At 54.6% G+C, this 20,966-nt stretch overlaps 1 protein-coding gene across 23 annotated transcripts in view; it reads left to right on the forward strand.

The window, feature by feature from the left end:
* MYT1L (myelin transcription factor 1 like) overlaps nt 1-20,966 on the forward strand; it is a 525,406-nt gene that overhangs the window by 501,080 nt on the left and 3,360 nt on the right. For 14 of the 23 annotated variants that reach the window (XM_032294258.1, XM_032294279.1, XM_032294256.1 and 11 more), the window contains 2 exons: nt 5,725-5,816; nt 12,245-12,354. In XM_032294258.1, the coding sequence (XP_032150149.1) occupies nt 5,725-5,816; nt 12,245-12,354 (202 nt within the window). The remainder of the gene's footprint in view (nt 1-5,724; nt 5,817-12,244; nt 12,355-20,966) is intronic. The other 9 variants (XM_032294269.1, XM_032294273.1, XM_032294268.1 and 6 more) reach the window with 1 other exon arrangement.

The following is a 20,966-nucleotide window of genomic DNA, read 5'->3' on the forward strand; positions in this document are numbered from 1 at the left end:
CTGGACGCCTGGAACCACAGAGCAGTGCTGTGTGCCTGCCACCTGGATGCCTGGAGCCACGGAACGTTGCTGTGTGCCTGGCACCTGGACACCTGGAGCCATGGAGCAGTGCTGTGTGCCTGCCACCTGGATGCCTGGAGCCACGGAACAGTGCTGCGTGCCTGCCACCTGGACACCTGGAACCACAGAGCGGTGCTGCGTGCCTGGCACCTGGATGCCTGGAGCCACGGAGCAGTGCTGTGTGCCTGCCACCTGGACGCCTGGAGCCACGGAGCGGTGCTGTGTGCCTGCCACCTGGACGCCTGGAGCCACAGAACGGTGCTGTGTGCCTGGCACCTGGATGCCTGGAGCCACTCCCCCGTTTAAAGGTTTGAAAGCAGGAAAAGCAACCTATGGCTAAGAAGAGACCAAAAATAATTCTAGAAAGATGAAATACAGGAAAAGGAGAAATGGGCCAGGCAGCCTGGGACACTGGCCTGGCTGACTGCTGCAGTGTGGCCAGGAGTTCTAGGGGCGGGTGTGAGGAGGGGATGGCTATTAGGGTTCCACATAGGTACACCCCGGGGCCTGCACCCCCACACCTCCCTCCTCAGAATCAGGGCCGGAAAGCAGCTCCGCCCCATGACCAGTGGGGCCAAGGAGGGACCCCAGCCATAGAGAGGACAGGGAAGGGGCCTGTTGGTGCTGGTCAGTGAAGGCAGCAGAGACATCCCCAGCAGCAAGCCAGGCCCTGGGAGCTGTGTCACCAAGCCCAGCCATAGACAGGCCTCGCCTCGGGCCCTCAGCTGTGTCCCCACAGAGCCAGGCCTTCGGCGGCAGGAGCTCACGGAGCGTGATTCTACAGGCCTGGATCTCACCTGTTCTCCCAGGCCTGGCTAGCCCAACATCTACCTCTCATGGTTGCCATTTAATGTCCTTTTTCTATATTCAACCTTCAAAATATCCCTATGAGGCAGGGAACTGTGTTTGCTTTTTAATTCCCATTTTACAAATAAAACACCCAGGCTTAGAGAGGGCCCTAGAATGAGTCAGCAGCGGAAGCAGGACTTAAGCAGAGAAAGTCTGACTTCCCAACCTGTCCTCTGCTTCTTCCTGGAGATCCTAGATTGCAGGTAACAAGAATCCCCACAAGTGAGCCTGGAGCAGAGCCAGGGGAACGAGGTTCTGCTCTCTGCCCACTGCTAAGGAGCTGCTGGTTCACGGGTTAACGCTCTCCGCCAGGCCTGCCCCTACAATTCTGCAAGCATTTAGTCCACTGTGGGAAAGAGAAAGTGAGACGTGAGCAGATCTTTAAAAATTCTGCAGCAAGGCCCATGAAAGAGGAAGGGCCTGGGAAGCTCCCCACCCCCAGTGAGGTGGAGGCTGGGGGTGGAGGCTGGAGGGGAGACTGGAGGGGAGGCTGGAGGGGAGGATGGAGGCAGCTTCTGCAGAAGTGGAATCTTCAAGAAAAAATCATTGGCAACATCAGTCCATTTCCACGTTCTATTCTGTGGGTCTTTACTAAACACCTCCCATCTACAAAGGCTCCTGGACACCGGGATACATGCAGCAACATGCTCGGCTTTCCAGGAAGCAGCCTTAGATGAGCAGAAAAGGGAAATATAACCCAGGGTGTGAACCGCCACGTCCACGTCCCGGAGGCTGCGCCCAGGGCTCTGGGGACTTGAGGAAGGCAGCGCCAGGTGGGTCCCCTGGTGCAGCCCTGCTTTGTGGGCAGAACAGTAAAGAGTTGGGAGGTCAGTTGGATGGGACGGGGCAGGACAGCACACTCAAGTGGGAGTACCAGGGGCATTCACTGAAAGGCAGAGAAGATCATGAACCTGGGGAAGCCGCAAGCACACAGTGGAGGTGGCACGTGTGGGAAGAGCCCATCACGAAGGCTGTCTAGGACGGCGCCCCCAGCCTTTTGGCACAAGAGTCCAGTTTCATGAAAGATAATTTTTCCACGGAGAAAGGGTGGGATGGTTTCTGGATGAAACCAGTCCACCTCGGATCATCAGACATTCGATTCTCATAAGGAGCAGCCCCCTAGATCCTCCACAGGCACAGCTCACAGTAGGGTGTGCGCTCCTGTGAGGACTGGATGCGTTCCTGAGCTGCTGATGGGCAGGAAGCGGAGCTCAGGTGAGAAGGCTCCCTGGCTAGCCCACTGCTCACCTCCATTGTGCAGCTGGGTTCATAACAGGGCATGGCCCGGGGTGGGGACCCCTCCTCTAGGAGATAACCCTAGCATTGGCAGCTGCTCTCAGAGAAGCTGCTGGAAGCTCTCCTTGAGGGTGAGGAGCAGCCACAGCTGAGTCCCTGGGGCCATTTCTCAACTGTGGGACAGAATGGATGGGACCCAGGCTGAGGCCCAGGGACCGCACTGAGGGAGAAGCACAGGCCTGGACTGAAGTGCTGACAGAAGGTTGGGGTCTCAGGTGCACACAGAGGAGGCCACTCACCTGCGAGGATGGCGAGGAGGAGGAGGCGGGTCTTTGTGGCCCTCTCTGTCTCCCCACCTGCAGCTCCTGGCCCTTCAATTACCATTCACAAACACAAGGCAAGTGGAAACGGCCAGGGAGGTTCAGAGAGCAGAAGATGGGAGCTTCTCCCTGCATTTCTGAGGGTCACAGTGAGCAGGGCTGGGCCACATGCGCCGTAGACCAACCAGGAGACACCCTCGTCCCATGGCTCAGCCTCAGGACCTCTGCAGGAGCCCCTCGTCCCCAGCCCTCCCCTCAGCTCAGCCCAGGGTGGCAGCTGCACTCAGCGTCTTCTTTTAACTTGGTCCAGCAAAATCCTATGGCAGGCATCTCTTGGGGCTCAGCCAGCATCTTCCAGGTCCTGGGTGCACTCACACTCACCCTGGGCCTCCACAAATTGCATTCCGATATTTTATTCTTTCAGAAACTGTCACCAGGCACCTGTTGTATCTCCAGCGCCATCCCCTCATGGGAATACAGAGCAGTGAACAAAAAAGTGCATTTTAATTCTTGCCCTCAAGAATATACTTTCTTCTCATTAAACTTTACAGTCAATTCACTACTTTATTCTCATTTCACAAGTGAGCAAGCAGGAATGTGTAAGTCTCTCCTAGCCAGCTCCACGTCCTGTGTGTGTTTGCGCATGAGGGGTAGTGCAGTGTGAGGTCGATGGACCTCCTGGCTTCACAAAGGACTTGCCGGATGTAGCCACCTGACTGCAGAGTCTACCTGGATGCAGGTCCAAGGCGCAGGCACACCTGCAGGAAACCCTGTACCACAGCCTCCGTGCGTCCAGCTGCAGGAAGGGGAAAGTGGCCTTAAAATCCAAGCATCATGTTTTAGGAGAGCATTAACAGATCTGTGGAGAACTTCTTACTTCACAAATGAAAATCTTCAGCCCGCCATCAGAAGTGGATTTACGGAGAAGCTAGGGAAGCAGAAGTGTCGGCACCCCTCCGGCTGGACTTGCAGGGCGTCCTGCTGGGATCTGTTGGGGAGGAAGGAGGGGGCCCAGGAGGGGTGCCCCAGAGTGGGGACCACTGCCAGGCCCCATCAGGGAGGCCTGAAGAGGAGTCTATTTCCTCAGGAAACGGAGGAGTTTGTTCACTCCCCACGCTAAAGACAGCTTGAAGAGCACAGGGATATCCTATGAAAACACAGCAGACAAGGTTGGAGCCCCATCAGAAAGCAGCAGTGCCAACATCTAGCACCGAATGAATGAACAAGGAAAAACAGCAAAGGGAACCACGAGCCAGGGCTCTCTCAGGGACTGTCGGATTCCTGGGGTTGCAGTTGGGGTGAGTAGAAGAAGCCAGGGCGCCACCGCGCCCACCCCGCCATGCCACCTGGCTGCCAGAGGCCTCTCTGTCCCTGGGGCTTCCCCAGCAAATACTGGGGATCGTCTTCGATGTTCCAGGGATGCAAAAACAAACACCACACCTCAGGCAGCTTACAAACCAGAAATGTATTCCTTTAAGTTCTGGAGACGGGAATTCCAGGACAGGGCTCCAGCAGGTTCGGTGTCTGGTGAGGGCTGCGCCTTCTCACTCTGTCCTCACACAGGAGAAGGGGTGAAGGAGCTCTCTGGGTCCCTGTTTTGAGGGCCCAGATCCCCTCACGAGGGCTCCTTATCCAGGGCTTCGTCGCCTCCCACAAGCCCCTCCTCCTCACACTGTCATGGTAGGGGTCAGGATTTCAGTGCACGGATTTTCAGGGGACACAGTCAGGCAACAGCAATGATTTTTTAGAATTTTATGAATGTTCTAATATAATTGTGAGGTGCAAACAGCACATTAAAAAATCACAAACCTGTGGTGTGGATGAAGTATAGTGAAAATGTTTTCACACGTCACCTGCACTAGTACAGAGTGTTTCTAGATGTATCCCTAACACGTCATCACGCCACTCACGGACAGGGTCCACTAACACTTAATATACAGGTGAGAGGGCTATTACATACATACAGAGCATAAACATGTATGTCATATACATACATGAAACATTACAGGCCAGGCACGGTGGCTCACGCCTGTAATCCCAGCACTTTGGGAGGCCAAGGTGGGCAGATCACCTGAGGTCAGGAGTTCGAGACCAGCCTGGCTAACATGGTGAAACCCTGTCTCTACTAAAAATACAAAAACTAGCCAGGCGTGGTGGCAGATGCCTGTAATCCCAGCTTCTCGCAAGGCTGAGGCAGGAGAATCACTGCAACCTGGGAGGCAGAGGCTGCAGTGAAGGCCCCACTGCACTCCAGCCTGGTCAGCAGAGCGAGCCCTGTCTCAACGACAGCAACAACATTATATGCAGAAGTTTTTCACCTCCCCGTAATTAAGGCCAGATGGCCCCTGGCCTTTAGCACAGTGAGGCCCCGGTTGACCCTGGGCTGGGCATGTCCAGGAGCCCCTGGGAGGGAGGGAAGGCTCCCCCCGAGGCCGAGGAGTTGTGAGGAAACTGGGACACAGACTGCAGGGAAGAGGCTCCGCACACAGGACACGCCATCTTCAGCACACACCCAGAAGGACAGACAGAAAAGGAGGCAGAGGCCCCTCCCTGCCCCAGAGTTCGCCAGCCACGTCTGCCACATGCACTGTGAAGCGCTGGGGCCGACAAACCAGCAGCTGAGAAAAGTGAAGAGACACCAGAAGTTTGAAAACAGAATGAAGAGCTGGTGATATTAGAAAACTGGCTAAAATGTGGGGTGAGATAAGGGTGTTGCCTCCTGTGTTCTCATCTGAGACTGGGGAAGCAGGAGCAGCGCAGGTGACTTGCCGTGAGAGAGAGCAACTGAACTTGGGGGTGAGTTCCTTCTGCTCTCTCTACTTTTGTGTATTTGAAATTGACTTTTAAACCCACCCTTTCTATAGGCTTGATGCTTTCCATAATGAAGAAGATTCTTAAGCAATACTGTCCCCCTAAAATTTCCAAAAAGCTCTAAAAGTTCTGCGATGCAGGGCAAGTTTCCTCCCATCTCAGCACCCCAGCTCCCAGGACCTCCACGAGAGGCAGCCCTAGCCGAGTGCCCATGATCGGTGCACGGCACGTGCATGAGTGCACAGACACACACACACACGCTCCTGTGTGTGCGTACCTGGTCATACTGTACGCGTCGGTCTTTTTGCTTTTTCTCAATCTCAGACAGCCTTTGCTGGCAACCGACCTAATAAAATAATGCTCTTCTATGCCTTGCTTACCACAGCTTCCCTGCAGGGCTGGGGGCATCAGACAGTTGACTAATAGCCATCCCATGTCTCACCCACAGCTTGTCAGGATGCCCAAGAGCCACGTCAGCGATGAAGAAGGCAAAGCTTTCTGGAGAGCAGATGCTGACCATCAAACAGCGAGCCAGCAACGGTGAGCACCCCAGCCCTCGGGGCACACACGTTCAGGATTGCCCAGTGGGCACGGCCACACCGGCTCTGTGTCCTTTAACCATTACAGCTCACTTTTCTTAGAAAGCAGAGGCGGGGATGATGCTGGCCCTGTCATCCATAAAGCTAAGCAACTTGAGAAGAAAACAGCCTTTCTCAAAACCATCTCCCTGCTTCACGGAGTTCGCTACTCACCAGCATCACAAGCCCAAGTGCTGCGGGTCTCTCCCACTCCCTGGAGCCTCAGGGTGCCCACATTTCTGCCTCTGTCCCTCAGGCTCTCATCCTGGGTTTCTCCACCCAAGAGCAGCTTTGGGGCCCCCAGGCCACAGATGACAAGGACGGCACCCCTCCCCTCTTGCCCTCACTCTTGCATGTCTGGTGCCTGATTTTCTTGATTCCACCTGCAAATCTGTTTTGTTCTGATGGTCTCTCTTGCCACCAACTGACACAGGTGTGTAAAGAATTCTGCAGAGGAGGCTGGGCGCGGTGGCTCACGCCTGTAATCCAAGCACTTTGGAGGCCAAGGCGGGTGGATCACCTGAGGTTGGGAGTTCAAGACCAGCCTGACCAACATGGTGAAACCCCATCTTTAAAAAAATAAATAAATAAAATTAAAAAAAAAAAAGAATTCTGCAGAGGAAAACGGGCCTCTGGAGGAGCAGGAGAGAGGAGGGCCACTAAGGCCTTAGAAATAGCCACAGCCCCTCTCATGATCTAGGGACTCTGTTTGCGAGTTCACTTCCCTGCTGAAATTCCTTTGTAGTCACAGGCAATGATCTCGGTGCTTGTGTAGTTACTCCTGTGTGTTCACAGAGCAGGGGACACTCAGGTTTCCCATGGCAGGTTCCCAGCAGAGGTGGGACAAGGTAAGACTCAGCCCTCTTATCTCAGACTAAATCAGAGTCCTTCCTGTGGTCTATTTAGTGCCCTGTGTTATGTATTTTGCCCTTTTGGTCGATGACTTTGCTGTGTAGCCTGCCCCCAGATAAACAGCCGAAGTGTCTGGTGAGTGCAGGGGGCTGTGATGTGCCTACAGGGAAACCACGTGTGTTAGCCAGGCTCCCTGCAGACAGGAGTCACCATTGTGAGCGGTGGCTGGCAGATCAATGTTAAGGAATCCACATTATCTATTAAATAAGTTGTCTTTAAATGGGAGCACACACAAAACAGGCGTATGAGTCCACCTCACACTGCTGTGAAGAAATACCCAAGACTGAGTAATTTATAAAGGAAAGAGGATTGATTGACTCACAGTTCCACATGGCTAGGAGGTCGCAGGATACCTACAATCATGGTGGAAGGGGAAGCAAACACGTCCTTCTTCACAAGGCAGCAGGAGAGAGAAGTGCAGAGTGAAGTGAGAGAAGCCCTAATAAAACCACCAGTCAGAGACTGAGCCACACCCGAGCAGCTCCCAAGCATGCAGACATGAAGCCCCCAGCCGCAGCCAGGGGAGTCTCCTCTCATCTGACTGTGATTGGTCCTGAGAGCAGCATGAGCGAAGCCTGAACGTCCCAGGGTCTGAAGGTTTCCCTCTCCCAGCAGCAAGCACTACCTGTTCCTCAACATTCCTATTACCGCTGCACACAAGGGACACACCAACTTGGAGGGATAAAGATGAGCAGTTCCTCTGTAAACTAGAGGAACCAACAACTGGGCTTCATCCCATCGTTCACCAGAAGAGTCATCAGCTTCCTGACATGTGTCCTCAGAGGCTGGGGCCCCTGGAGCCAGCGGCCTGTCTCTTAGGCCAGGCCTGGCAGTTTCTGCCTTCCAGCATACCCTGACCAGCTTCACACCCTCTCCCATGGCTGCAGTCCCAAGCAGTGTAAGGTCCCCCAGTGTGGACCCCACTTTTGAGACATCAGGATAGATAGCCAATGTTCGCTTCCCAGTTACTATGGAGTAGTGTTCCTTGCCAGAAGGAAAACACTGCCTGAGCTCCATCTACATGCCGGGTGGTTTTCAAAATACTTAGCGGGCATTTCACCCCCAAAAAACCCTGGATTCGAGCAGAAATCCTTAAATAAATCAATCTGAGTCCACGTCCCTTTGTTTCCCATTCATGAAGGAAGTGCAGCTAGGTTATGGAGGCCAGTTCAAATCAGAAAAGAAAAGAGGACATGGAGAGGAGACCTGCCGATCCTGGAGGAGGGCCGTTCACACCTGGGCTGGTCCCCCTGGGCAGCTGTGGGCAGATCCCTCAGCTGACCGTCTTCGTCATCGGTGGGCCTGAGTCGGCCTTTAGGGCACTAGACATTCCTGTTACTGACGCACAGAAGGGGTTCATTCAGAAAAACAAGTGCTAACTCAGAGGGATAAAGATGAGCAGCTGGTCTGTGACTATGAACTAGAAGAACCAACAACTGGGCTTCATCATGGGAAAGCAGCAGCTACACGGACATCCCAGGGTCACTGCCCACCCTCTGGGCCCAGCTCCTGCTGCTGGGCAGCCTTCAGCCAGGTCCCTGCCTTTCACCCAGGTTGCTGGACCCGCCGTTCCTGTAGTGCTAAGTTTCAGGACAAAAACAGGTCCCCCTGCTGCAGATCTTAATGCATGCCTGTCCATCTGTGGGTGACAAAGACAAACTGCAGAGCACTGGGAGAGCAGGTGGTGGAAGTGGGTCCCGCCCAGGTCTTCCTAAGTCCAAGTGTGTGCTGAGTCTGTGCAGCCAATTCCCGGCATATTCTCACCGAACCAAGGTGGTTCTTAGTGATGCCCAGAGCGCAGCTGTGTGCTCAGCCATCATTTCTGTCTGTGCAGTGAGTCCAGGCAAGGCCAGGGGACTTTTCTGCTGCTCTACAGGGGACCGAGGCACAGCATGCAGTGCCACTGCCATGATGACATTCTTCACATCCGAGGCTCTGTGTTCCTGCTGCCCTTGCTACGGCTGTGGAAAAGCCAATCCTTCTCTTTTTCCTTTCTTTCGTTTTTTTGGGGTAGGGTCTCACTCTCACCCAGGCTGGAGAGCAGTGGCACGATCTTGGCTTACTGCAGTCTCCGCCTCCTGGGCTCAAGCAATCCTCCCACCCCAGCCTCCTGAGTAGCTGGAGCTACAGATGTGCACCACCACACCCAGCCAATTTTCATATTTTTGGTAGAGATGGGGTTTCACCACGTTGCCCAGGCCACGCTCAAACTCCTGAGGTGAAGCAATTTGCCTACCTCTGCCTCCCAAAGTGCTAGGATTACAGGCATGTGCCACCATGCCTGGCCTTAAATATGTTAAGAGAGACAAGGTCTCACTATGTTGCCCAGGCTGGTCTTGAACTCCTGAGCTCAAGCATCTGCCCACCTCAACTTCCCAAAGTGCAGGAATTACAGGCATGCACCACCATGCCCAGCCTTCTTTTCTTTCCTATCCTGAGTGAAGCCTTTCCAGGGGTCACTCTTACACCTTCAGTGTAACAAGACTGCTCAGCAGCTTCCCTCCGTGTGAGGCCTGGACACTGTGCGGGAAAGAGAAGTCACCGGGGCCCACCGCAAGGCACTGGCCTGGCCGAGAAGGGCCTGGCACTGGATTTTAGCTCTTTCTCTTGAGCATTTTTCTGAAAGAGAAGCAGCTTTTCTACCTGTCCTTGAAGTTCCCTTCTGGCTCTGAAGTATTTTTCTTTCTTTCGTTTTAAAGTTTAGGGACGAGCCTCCTCTCATGTCTTCCCCCGACAAGTGATATTATTTTCTTTATCCGTGGAGTGATCTCATCATGCGTGAGCACTCAGGCCAGCCATAGCCTCCGGCGTGACTCTGTTAGTGAGTCTCCCTTCAGAACGCTTTTGCAGATGTTCGCTGGATGCCTCTTAGCGCCTTGGCACCTTGGCTGAAGTTGCACCATTAGTGACTTTTTGTGGGGGTGGGGCAGGGGCAGTCTTTAGGAAAGAAGGAAACAAGATCATGCTTTGTTCTTTCCTTTGACTATCAAAGCAGAAAGCAAGCTAGGGAAAGGAGCTCTAGCCCTGAAAATGAGCCCAGCCACCCAGAGGTCTCCTCTCCCTGAGGGTCTTCACACCCACCCAGAGGTCTCCTCTCCCTGAGGGTCTTCACACCCACCAAGAGCTCCCTCTCCCAGAGGGTCTTCACATCCACCCAGAGGTCTCCTCTCTCTGAGGGGTCTTCACACCTACCCAGAGCCCTCCTCTCCCTGAGGGGTCTTCACACCCACGCAGAACTCCCCTCTTCGTGCGTGGGCTTCATGCCCAGGCACATGTGTCTGGGGACTCACAGTATGTCCCAGGGATTTGGCTGTGGACAGTTCTACAAAATCAGGCCTTCCTCTTCCACAGCCCCTTGTCCTCCAGAATCTCGTAGGCCGAGAGAGCGACTGTGACCTTCCAGTTCTTCCCTGGCATTTCCCTGTCTCCTTCCTCTGCCTTACAAAGGACTGGCGTGCTGCACGGAGCTGCAGTGGGTGGCCCCAGGGCTCAGGAGTTCCCAGGCTCCCACGAGGGTCCATTGGTGACCACTTGGGCCTAAGGGGGTCCCCCAGGACAGAGCAGAGATGTGGAAGTAATAGCCACACACCCATCACTCCCAGAACAAAACTAGAGGTGAAAGGTTGTCATGGGACCCATGTCAAGACTTTTATTTGGATTTAAAATGACACTGACTTCAGTCAGAACAGCTGACCTGATCTGGCAGATCAATTAGATAACAAAGCCTGGTTTGCCTGTTAGTTTGACATTTCTCATAAATTCTTGAAACTAAACATCCTGACCTAAGGTTTTTGATAGAAATATGCTGAAAGCTAATCTGCCATAAGAATAGAGTAAAATATACATGTATATGTTGAAAGCACTCTGCGAGATGGGGTCCCTGGGACTGTGCTTGAGAAGAGTCCAGCGCGGCGGCTCTAGAGGCACAGAGTCACCTCGCCCCGGGTTCTGCAGCCTTCTTAATGCCCCCTGCAGCCTCCTAAAGGCATTTGGATGCTTGCGATTTCACAGAAGCTTGTGGAGAATGCTTCTTAAATGATACATTCATTCATGATTTAGTTGCTTTACAAATTGGGTTGTTTTTGCTTTGGGTATTTTTATCCTGAAGTTATAACATTTTTTTTTCATTTCACTAAAAGCAGCACCTAAGGCCCAGTCCCACGAAGCCATCACTCTCTCTCACTCTCATCTTTCCAACGTCCCAGTAGAGAGGAGCCTCCGCCTCTGTTCCACTGATGTCAGCAGGGTTTCTGGGGTGCTCTCAGGTCTCAGCCTCTGGCTGATTGCACCCCTTCTGCCCTTCTGTCTGCAGTGCTTGAAAACAGCATCTACCCACTGGAAGCCTCCTCGGAGGCCTGGGCTGAATGTGTTTTCCATTTGTTTTGAGTGAAGATCCATTGTGGTGCCGTCTGACCAATGAGAACAGCAATCTCAAATCCTGAATGTTTTAGGGGAATTGGGTTTGCAAAACACCTGCCCTCCTTCTGTGTATGCCCAATTGTGTGAGGTCAAGCGGTCACAATAGAGAGGAATCTCCATCTCTTTGGCATTGGCAGTAGAGCATTACCAGTAACCAGACACAGCTGGCCAGGGAAGCAGGCATCCAAATGCCCTTTGTAACTACAGGCACCAGGGCCCTGTGCCCAGGTATGCCAAGACTGGTCCATGTGGCCCCATGGACCTCGGCAGGGCGGCAGTCACACGCCAGGGTCACTCAGATAGTCAGGTGCACACCTGGCCAAGGTCGTCATTCTGGCAGAGTTTACAAATTGGGAATTCTGCTAGTTAATACATGTTTTTTAATCATTCAGAATGAGATTTTTTATTCACTAAATGTCAAATATTCAGAGACAACTTTCGTGGCCACCTCCCTCCAGCCAGCTCCCATGTCCCTCTCTCCCACACAGCTTCCTGTTGGTGGATGAGGAGCGGTCATCCTCGGCATTTCCCAGACTGCACTTGGGTTGCACGTCGGTTGCCCATTTTCCTACCCAGAACCTAAGCTGAGTGAGGGCAGGGGTGACCTGGGCTTGTTGGTGAATGTGCCTGCAGGGCCTGGCTGCAAGCCTGGGGTGTTTGCAGAATGACTGATGCAGAGAGCAGTTGAGAGAAAGAATGAAAGCAGGAGAAACAGACGGGCCAGGCTCAGCAAAGCAGCACCTAGGACCACATGGCTTCTGCCTCCCATCCCAGGGACACACCTAAGACCCAGGGCAACTGTCCCGGGAGCGCAACACTCCTCGCCATGTGTCTCAGTTGATTGTTTCTTTTTGTGGAGGGCCTTAGGCAGGGAAGGGGCAGTGGTAGGGAATAGAAAGACAGAGAGATTGTGATTATTTTTTTCTTTCTAATTCAAGGGTATATTTTCCAAGAAAATTCAATTACAAATATAAAAGGAACAAAGAAAACTCCCAAAATTTTAACTCTAATATTTTTTTATATAATAGTTTTAACATACTCTACTATTCATTATTGCAGGTATAGAAAATGATGAAGAAATCAAACAATTAGATGAAGAAATCAAGGAGCTAAATGAATCCAATTCCCAGATGGAAGCCGATATGATTAAACTCAGAACTCAGGTAACAGTTTTTGAAGCCCTCAATTTTAGCTCTAGCATGCGCTATTACACGGCACGAAATCGGCTTTTAGGAGGGCTGTCACTGCCTCTTCTTTGCTCTTTGGTTTCCTTCGTTTTTCCACCTAATGATCTTGCTCTTCCGTGGCAGTGTTCACTGTAACAGGGGCCATGGTCCACTAGCTTTCAGTCTGCCTGTGTGTTTGTGTTTTTTAATAAAGTGCATTTGTGAATAGGAGTTTTCAGAGGATCCCTGTCCCTGCAAACAGTGAAGGCTTTCCCTCTGAGATACTTTAGGTCCTCGTGTTATTTAGTCACTGTCTTACATGCATAGTGACAGCCTATGTTCGTACGTTCCCAGAATTTAAAACAAGCAGTGCCTGCCGCTTAGGACTCCTGGGTGCCTGGGGTTTGAGGAAGCGGCCCCAGTGACTTGTAGCTGCAGAACCTGGGGCTGGGAAGAAAGCGGAGTGGCAACTGGCAGAGCCTCGATGGTCATCTAACCCCCTCCATGCCCATGGGCAGCCCACAAGCCCACAAAGTAAATGTCCTCAGCCTCATCTTACACACACGGCTTCTTTTTTTTTTTTTTTTTTTTTTGAGATGGAGTCTTGCTCTGTCACCCAGGCTGGAGTTCAGTGGCACAATCTCGGCTTACCGCAACCTCCCCCTCCCGGGTTCAAGTGATTCTCCTGCCTCAGCCTCCCAAATAGCTGGGATTACAGAAACACAGCACCGCACCCCGCTAATTTTTGTATTGTTAGTAGAGACGAGGTTTCACCATGTTGGCCAGGCTGGTCTCGAACTCCTGACCTCATGATATGCACGCCTTGACCTCCCAAAGTGCTGGATTACAGATGTGAGCCACCAACCACGCCCAGCCTACACACACAGCTTCTAAGACCGAGACGCAACATCCGCAGGCCACCGAGGCCAGGCTGGACCCTGTTTACCTCAAGCCTTGTGCCTGCTGTCCCAGTCACCGACGTACACTCTGGGAGTGGAATTTATTTGCTGACCGTGTGACCCTCACGTTGCTCACAAGGTGAGCAGAGGTGTCCTGTCCTCTTAGAAATGAGGTCTCCATCCTGGCCCCTCCACAGCAGGCCGTGGTGTGATGAGGTTCTCGGGGGATGCTGACCAGCCTCTGTGAAGGTTGCTCAGTTTGCTGGGAATGAGCCTGGAGGACCAGATGGAGAGGAGGATGGTGACACTGCCAGCCACCTACTGAGGATGTCGTCCTCCTAACAAACTCTGAGGGGCTCCCTGATTTCCCCCCTCTGCAGATGAGGAAGCTGAGGCTAGGGAAGGGTGAGGGCCTTTCCCATGGTCAACAGCTCCGCTCTGCTCAGCAGGTGGTTTCCACCCCTGGACACAGCGTCCCCAGGGATGCAGACATCCTCTGGGGCTGGGGCCCCACCAAGCGACTGAAAGGGATTTCCAGGTCCCCTTGTGGGTACCAAGGATGAGGCCAAGGGCGGGAACTCCCCATCAGGCCATGTGGCTGCTGCCTAGGCATTTTGATGCCAACCTACTTCCCCAGAGGGCATCACTGCCTTGATCTCACAGGGCTGGTAGCCCCAGGGGCTGTGCTCAGCCTTTTCAGAGTCTCACATCGGCCTGGCCAAGGCTTACCTGACATAGGTTGGAATTTCCCTTGAGACTTACCTGAATGTTGGGCTTGGGAATGGAGTGATAGCCTGTGGTTTTCTCAGCCCCAGGACCAGCTGAGGCCATGGAGGCGGCATCGTGGACTTTATAGGAGATCCCGTGGCTGCAGGAGCACCCACGAGCTGCTGGTTCTGGGAGAGAGTAGGAGGTGTCCAAGTCAGCAAAGATTGTTTCACTGGGACAGATCAAAACTTCACCCTTGAGTTGTGGATTAGTCCGTTCTCACACTGCTCATAAGGAAATACCTGACACTGGGTAGTTTATAAAGGAAGCAGGTTTAAGGAACTCACAGTTCAGCGTGGCTGGGGAGGCCTCAGGAGACTTAGAATCATGGCAGAGGGGAAGGGGAAGCAGGGCACCTTCTTCGCAAGGCGGCAGGAAGGAGCAGTGTAAGCAGAGGAAATGCCAGATGCTTATTTATAAGATCTCCTGAGACTCACTCACTATCACAGGGACAACACGGGAGAACCAACCCTATGATCCAATGACCTGCACTTGGTCCTGTCCTTAACACGTGGGAATTATGGGGATTACAATTCGAGGTGAGATTTGGGTCGAGACACAGAGCCAAACCATATCAAGTTGTATTCTGTTCATGAAAATCTTAATTTATTTCCTCCTCTGAATGGCACCTTGCGGGGCACTCTCTCATGAGGCAGTGTCCTTGTCTGTCTAGGGTGTTGAGTCCACAGTCTACTGGGGCAACCCAATTCCAGTAGGATGCCGTTCAAGAAGAGAGTTCTTCCCACTCACTGAAATCCCTCCCTCCGCCGTGAAGGCCTGCTGTGCCGTGGCCGTCCACGAGAAACAGACAGCAGCTCTCACGCCAGCTGTGGATGAAGCACTGGCCGCTGCGGCTCAGCCAGGGGCTGAGTAGGTTTAGAGGTTGTGCGGCCCAGACCCAAGCCCTGGAGAAGAACAGGTGTGCCTGCTCAGGCTGCGTAGCCAGGGAACCCAGGGCACTCCACACACACCTGGGCACGGCCTCCCTTGGGAAGCACCCAGGCCCACCTGGGCATGGCCTCCCTCGGGAAGCACCCAGGCCCTCGTCCACCCTCACTGGTGTGACCTCCCTCGGGACGCACCCAGGCCCGCGTCCGCCCTCGCTGGTGTGACCTCCCTCGGGACGCACCCAGACCCCCGTCCGCCCTCGCTGGTGTGACCTCCCTTGGGACGCACCCAGGCCCGCGTCCGCCCTCACTGGTGTGACCTCCCTCGGGACGCACCCAGGCCCGCGTCCGCCCTCACTGGCCCCTTTTGTGCCTTTCGTTGTCTCTGAGGTTAGTGGCTGCTCCTAGCAGCGTCCATTTGGACCTGACCTCAAAACTGAATGTTGAGAGTTCACATTTATTCTCACTGACTGGGCTGATGAGAGGTGACTTCCCAGACGTGCCCAGGGGTGGACCTTGCCCTATTCTAGAAGGCATGCCTGTGTCTGAAAAGGGACAGGAACACGCTGAGCCAGAGTCCCCCAGCTCTGCAGCTCTCAGGGTCGCAGGATGAGCTCCAGCCCGGAAGTGGTTCTGTGAGCACTAGGCCTGAGCTCAGAGCCCAGCAGCTGCTGACACAGGCGACTTAGAGCCGGATATTCCTGAAGTGAGTTAGACCCGGGGCAAAACTTATCGGAAAACAGTGTACGCCCCCTTGCTGCCTGTGCCTTGGCCACTGCCCCAGGGGCTATGGAGGAGGAACGTGGGCCGGCAGACTCCAGGGCATAAAGCGGCCCTGCCTGACGGCCTGGGCCTCCCTGCAGCAGCGCCACGCCCCTGGCACTTCCCTCTACAAGGCCCTGACTTTCCCATGCTTCTAGACCCTCACAGCCTCAGGAGCAAGGCCAGGAAGGGAACAGGCCCAGACCCGTGTTTTCTTGTCTACTTGCACCCAAAAGAAAGGCAGACTTCTCCCAGTGCCCCGTGACACGTTCAAGCCACACTGACCCAGGATTGCAAGGCTGCACACGGAGCCCACGCAGAGATGACGCGGGGCCGCCGGCCTGTCCCGAGACCCAGCCAGGAGATGACTGATAAGTGCATGTCCACGCCCCGACGTTCTTTCTGGAATGGGAGCTGAGGGAAGGACGTCACCGTCAGTGCTCAGGCCTGCAGCCCCGTGATGAGGGTCCCGCACAGGGAGGGTTCCAGACTTAAACCCAGTAAAGAACAGATCCAAGAGAAGGAAGAAGGAAACTCCGTCCACGCCTTTAAATTTCACACCTGTGCAGATGGGGGACCACCCCTGCCACTCTGCGAAACAGGCTGCGTGTCTCAAGCCCAGGAGTGCTCTCCTTAAAACTTGGAAAAAGGCTTTTCACTGTTCAGTTGTAAGAATTCAAATTAGGACAAATGCAATGTTATTTAATTGAGAAGATCAGTTTTCCAATTTGGAATGTGTTCAGACACTATTTGGTCCAATTAGTGCAACCAACACAATTCCTGTGTGGCTGAAAGATCCAGACACCATTACGCTTGGCAGCTTGAAAAGAAGGAGCCTGCCTCAGGGTCTTCACCTCATGCAAAAGCAGTCAGAAGTCCCAAGGCCCGGTCACAACACAGTCTAACCCGGGCTTCCTCCCGGGGCAGCCCAGAGCCAGCAGGACAGCTGGCCAAGGTGCCTGTGGGCTCTGCTGCTTCCCCAGCGCCCTCAGGTGGATTCGGTGCGGCCTCGGCGTCAGCGTCTGCGGCACCCAGGCTGGGCACACCAAGCCATGGTTCTGGACTCTCAGATTCCCCGGACACGGCTCATCCGATTGAACTCAGTTCACACCAGAGCTTGGAGCAGAGATGAGAAAGGCTCACACTCTGCCCCAGGGGACACCCAGAAGTCGCTTGTTAACAGAACCTGGAAAAGAAGAAGACAGCCACTGAGGAAGAGAGAGCCGGGGGCTAAAGAGCTGGGCGCGTCCTGGCAAGCGGGGTTCCTGCGAACCACATGAGTGCCAAGGGCCTGGGGCAAGGAGCCTGAGGAGAGACAGTGGGAGCCCTGCAGACGCGGGAGGTGGAGGGAGAGGAGCACTCCCTCCTAGCACAGGAATCAGCAGGAGCAGGAGGAGGATGGCTGCGAGCAGGCGGGCAGGCGGGAGGCTGGGAGGCTGGGAGGCTGCTCCCCGGGGCCCAGGGTCAGGTTCCGCACAGGCGCTTGTCAGGGAGGTGGGGGCGGGGGCATTTGAGTATGAAAGGGAGTTCATGTTTTCAAGCCAGGCTGTTCATGAGAAACCCCCCAGCTCCTGGTGCAAGGCCCGGAGAGACCAGCGTGAACAGCCCCGTGCAGCTCAACTGCTTCTAAGATTGGCGGGCTGGTTAATCCCATAGCCTACAGCCCTCGTCAGGTGGTGGTCCCTGTCCCTGGGCTCAGCCTCTCTGCGACCCAGCCTCCCTGGAGCACCTGCCTCCTCCCTCAGTCAGCACAGCCCTGGGCAGGGGGTGGCCCTCCCACTCCAGGACGCTTGCCTTGGGGTTGCACCCTTCCACCACCCCACTGCTCACGTCTCGGGATTCCCACCCTTTACACTTCTTCCGGAAATGTTTTCTAAACGCAGCACACCGTCCAGGTGCTTGGTCTACGCCCAGGATTGGCAGACATTTTCCATAAAGGACCAGATGGCAACCATGTTTGGTTTCTGGAGCCCGCAGCTGTGTTGCTGCACGACAGCCTCACAACCGTGTGCTTGCGGCCCGGCTTCACCCCGCGGCGCGTGGCGCTGCGATCGGAATTTAATACGGCTCTTATATGCTACAAAATGCTGCTGTTCTTTTCTTTCTGACCACGAAGAAATGCAAACACAGTTCTGAGCTGTCTTCGTTTTCAGTGTTAGGCCCCGGGCTAGGGCTGACCTTTCCCTGCTCCAGGTGTGGTCAGGGACTGCGCAGTCTAAGAGACGTGAGGCCCAGAAGGACAGAAGGTGTTGACGAGTCTGTAAAAATGCAGGTTTGGGCCTAGACTGGCCATCAGCCTGCTGCTGACACGGAAACCTTCTTGGGAAGTCCGAGAACACACTGCTTCCTAGCAGCCTGAAAAACTTTCTGTGCTTCTTAAACAATCAAAGACAGAGCCCACCTTCGCCTGGAGCTCCTCCCTTTACCGGCGACTCAATGTTCCTGGAAACGCAGACTCAGATGTGCCCATGCATATCACCCATGATAGCAGAGGCAACCGGCCCAGCTGCCAACCAGGCCCCCAGACCCACTCTGGATGCCAGCCCCACCCCGTGGAAGCACCTGTGATCAGGGATGCCTTCCGAGTGCGAGGAACCACGTACCGTGGCTGCTAGAGGTTGGGTTTGGAGGAAGACGCCCGCCTCTGTGCTCCTCCCCAGACTGCACAGCCCCATCTCAGCCTGGCATCGAAGGAGGACTGGCATCGGAGGCGCTGGGTGGAGGCCGGCATCAGAGGGGCGGGGCGGCACCCCTGCCTCACCGTTCTCAGCAGCGCTGTCTCGCACGACCACCACAGCATGCTGGCCAGCTCCACGGCTGCTGAGAGGCCTCCCCTTTACTCTGGGCCCCTGAGAGCGGGTCAGAGGCCCCAGGAATAACAAATGTCTTCTCACGGCAAACATGCTGCACATTGGCGTGATTTCCCATTTTTCAGAAAAAGAGCCCATTTGTCTGGCTGGCATAGTAAGGAAGGGGCAGCCGCATCCCTGAGACACTCAGCCTCTAGCCATCCTGGAGGAAGGTCTCAGGCAAGCGAATGTGTGTCCGTGTGTGAGAATCCCGGGGCCCCACATGTGTGGGCTGGGATGCAGGAGATCCAGGGGCCACGGGGTGCACTTGCGGAAGGTGAGGCTGTGGGACCTGGCAGATAGCCGTCAGTTCTGGTTTCAGGCCTCCAGACATCCCCTCTGACCCTGGCCGAGGCTCACCATGCTGCCTGGTTCAGGAGATGATCCCTTTCCAGAGCCACAGAGGCGCGACACAAGTGCCTTCATGGGACACGCGTTCAGGCTACATACTCTGTCCCACTGCTGAGCGGGTCAACACAGTGGTATTTGCTCCCCTCTTAGAAAAGCAAAGCATACATTGTAAGCACGGGAGGCCACCCCAGCCACAGACCCTGGTAGATGGGAGGGAACAGCCTAACTCCTGGGTCCCGCAGAGACTCCTGAGCACAGGAAGACATTCCAGCCTCCGCAGGAGTGTCTGGGTTTCTCAGCCTAGAACACAGGTTGAAGGAGGAATGGATCTAACATGTGTCCCCAAGAATCTTGCTGCAGCCGGGAGACGGGAGCATCCCCTGGTTTGGGCATCCCATAGGCTGCTTCTCTGCTCTGCCGGGGCAGAGATCAGGTCAGAGGCCCCAGGAATAACAAATGTCTTCTCACTGCAAACACACCACACATCTCAGTGTGAGTTCATGTTGTGGGCCGGGAGCATTATTCCCATTTTCCAGAAAAAGCACCCAGTTTGCCTGGCCTGGATAGTAAGGAAGGGGCAGCCAGACCCCTGAGACACTCAGTGATGGGTAAGCCAGGCTGGGCTCATCCAGAAGGGCCTGCTGAGGGCCAGCGATGGGGAGGCCTCTGTAGGGTTACCTGAGCACAGACAGGAGGGGCTGAGGGGCCTAAAGCAGCCACCATCTAGCAAAGCCACCAAGTAGAAAGGGCAGGAGCCGCCCTGTGCTCAGGGAAAGCACAAAGGTGCCCATCCTGCTGCTAGGCTTCCTCATGTGTCTACCCTAAAACCTTGGCCCTGGGCAATGGGCCTCGCCCTAGATTAGATTTCATCACACACATGTGTGTACCCTAAAACCTTGACCCTGGGCAATGGGACTCGCCCTAGATTAGATTCCAACACAGAAAGCCCACATCTGCTTACACTGATGTCCCCTCTAGTGAGGTCCCAGCCACAGCTGCCACCAGCCGTGAGTGCAGGCACATGGCTGCCCACGAAGGGCTACCGAATGCTCTGGAAGACAAGCACCAGCACACTGCCCCTCGGGGCCCACCCAGGAGTCGTGGGAGGGCAGATGTCCACTCCTGAGCCTGCAAGGGGTGGCTGGGAGGGAATATTAATTTGAAAAATAATCCCAAGGAACACAAATGACAAGGTCACCCAGCACATGCATGGAAATAAAGCTATGTGATTTTGGCACATTCTCCCTAGGGCACCATCCCTGCAGTAATGGGGAGGGGGGGCTTGGATTTCTTTCAAGGAGAAGGCCTACCCACTTCATCCTGGAGGGCATCTCTGAGGGTCTCCAGTTTTCTAACAGAGAGTCTGGGCCTGAAGCTGGTGGCTGAGAGAACCCGGGATTTGACCCAATACAGTCAAGGGATGGCCAGAACATGGGAGAAGGCAGGACCAAGAGTGGGAGGAGAGGGCAGGTCAGGCAAGCCAGCACCAGACTCTGTGGGTCAGGTTGGTCTTCCAGGGAGAGGCCCCCTGGGTGCCCGAGGCAGACACCCCCATAGACAGAGCAGCTCCCTGCCTGCCGCGTGTGATGCTGCTCCTGCATGACTATAGGCAGAGGCCCCGAACTCAAACCCCTTGAGTTAAATTATCTCTGGAATGTGTGAGGAAGGGTCCATGGTGGGGCTTTATCCTTATAGAAATGCAGGAAGGCCACCCCTGCGGGCACAGGGCCTGCCTGGTGCCATCTGAAGAGACACTGACACCCCACAGGAAGGGAACATTACAGGGTGTGGCTGTGGCCGCATTTGATTCAGGCTAGAAAGGACAAGTATTCTCATCACGTCAGTGAAGCCCTAAGCCCGCTCAGCACTGCAGTCCCATCGGGCCAGCTGAGAGGACAGGATCGCGAAAGGGTAACAGTCTCAGCTCCCCAGCTGTCAAGTGCTGTGAATCCAAAGCATAGGAAGCAGGTCCTTCAACCACAGGCTCTCACAGCAGAAGCCTTTCCCTTTCCTCGAGAGGCCCCTTCTTCACGCGCACTAGACGGTGGCCCCCGGCGGTGACCACGGGCTCCTAGGGCCGCCTGGTGTTACATGTCACA

Source organism: Sapajus apella, unplaced genomic scaffold (assembly GCF_009761245.1).
Source record: "Sapajus apella isolate SASKATOON/1434 unplaced genomic scaffold, GSC_monkey_1.0 scaffold31, whole genome shotgun sequence".
NCBI classification, from domain to species: Eukaryota; Metazoa; Chordata; class Mammalia; order Primates; family Cebidae; genus Sapajus; species Sapajus apella.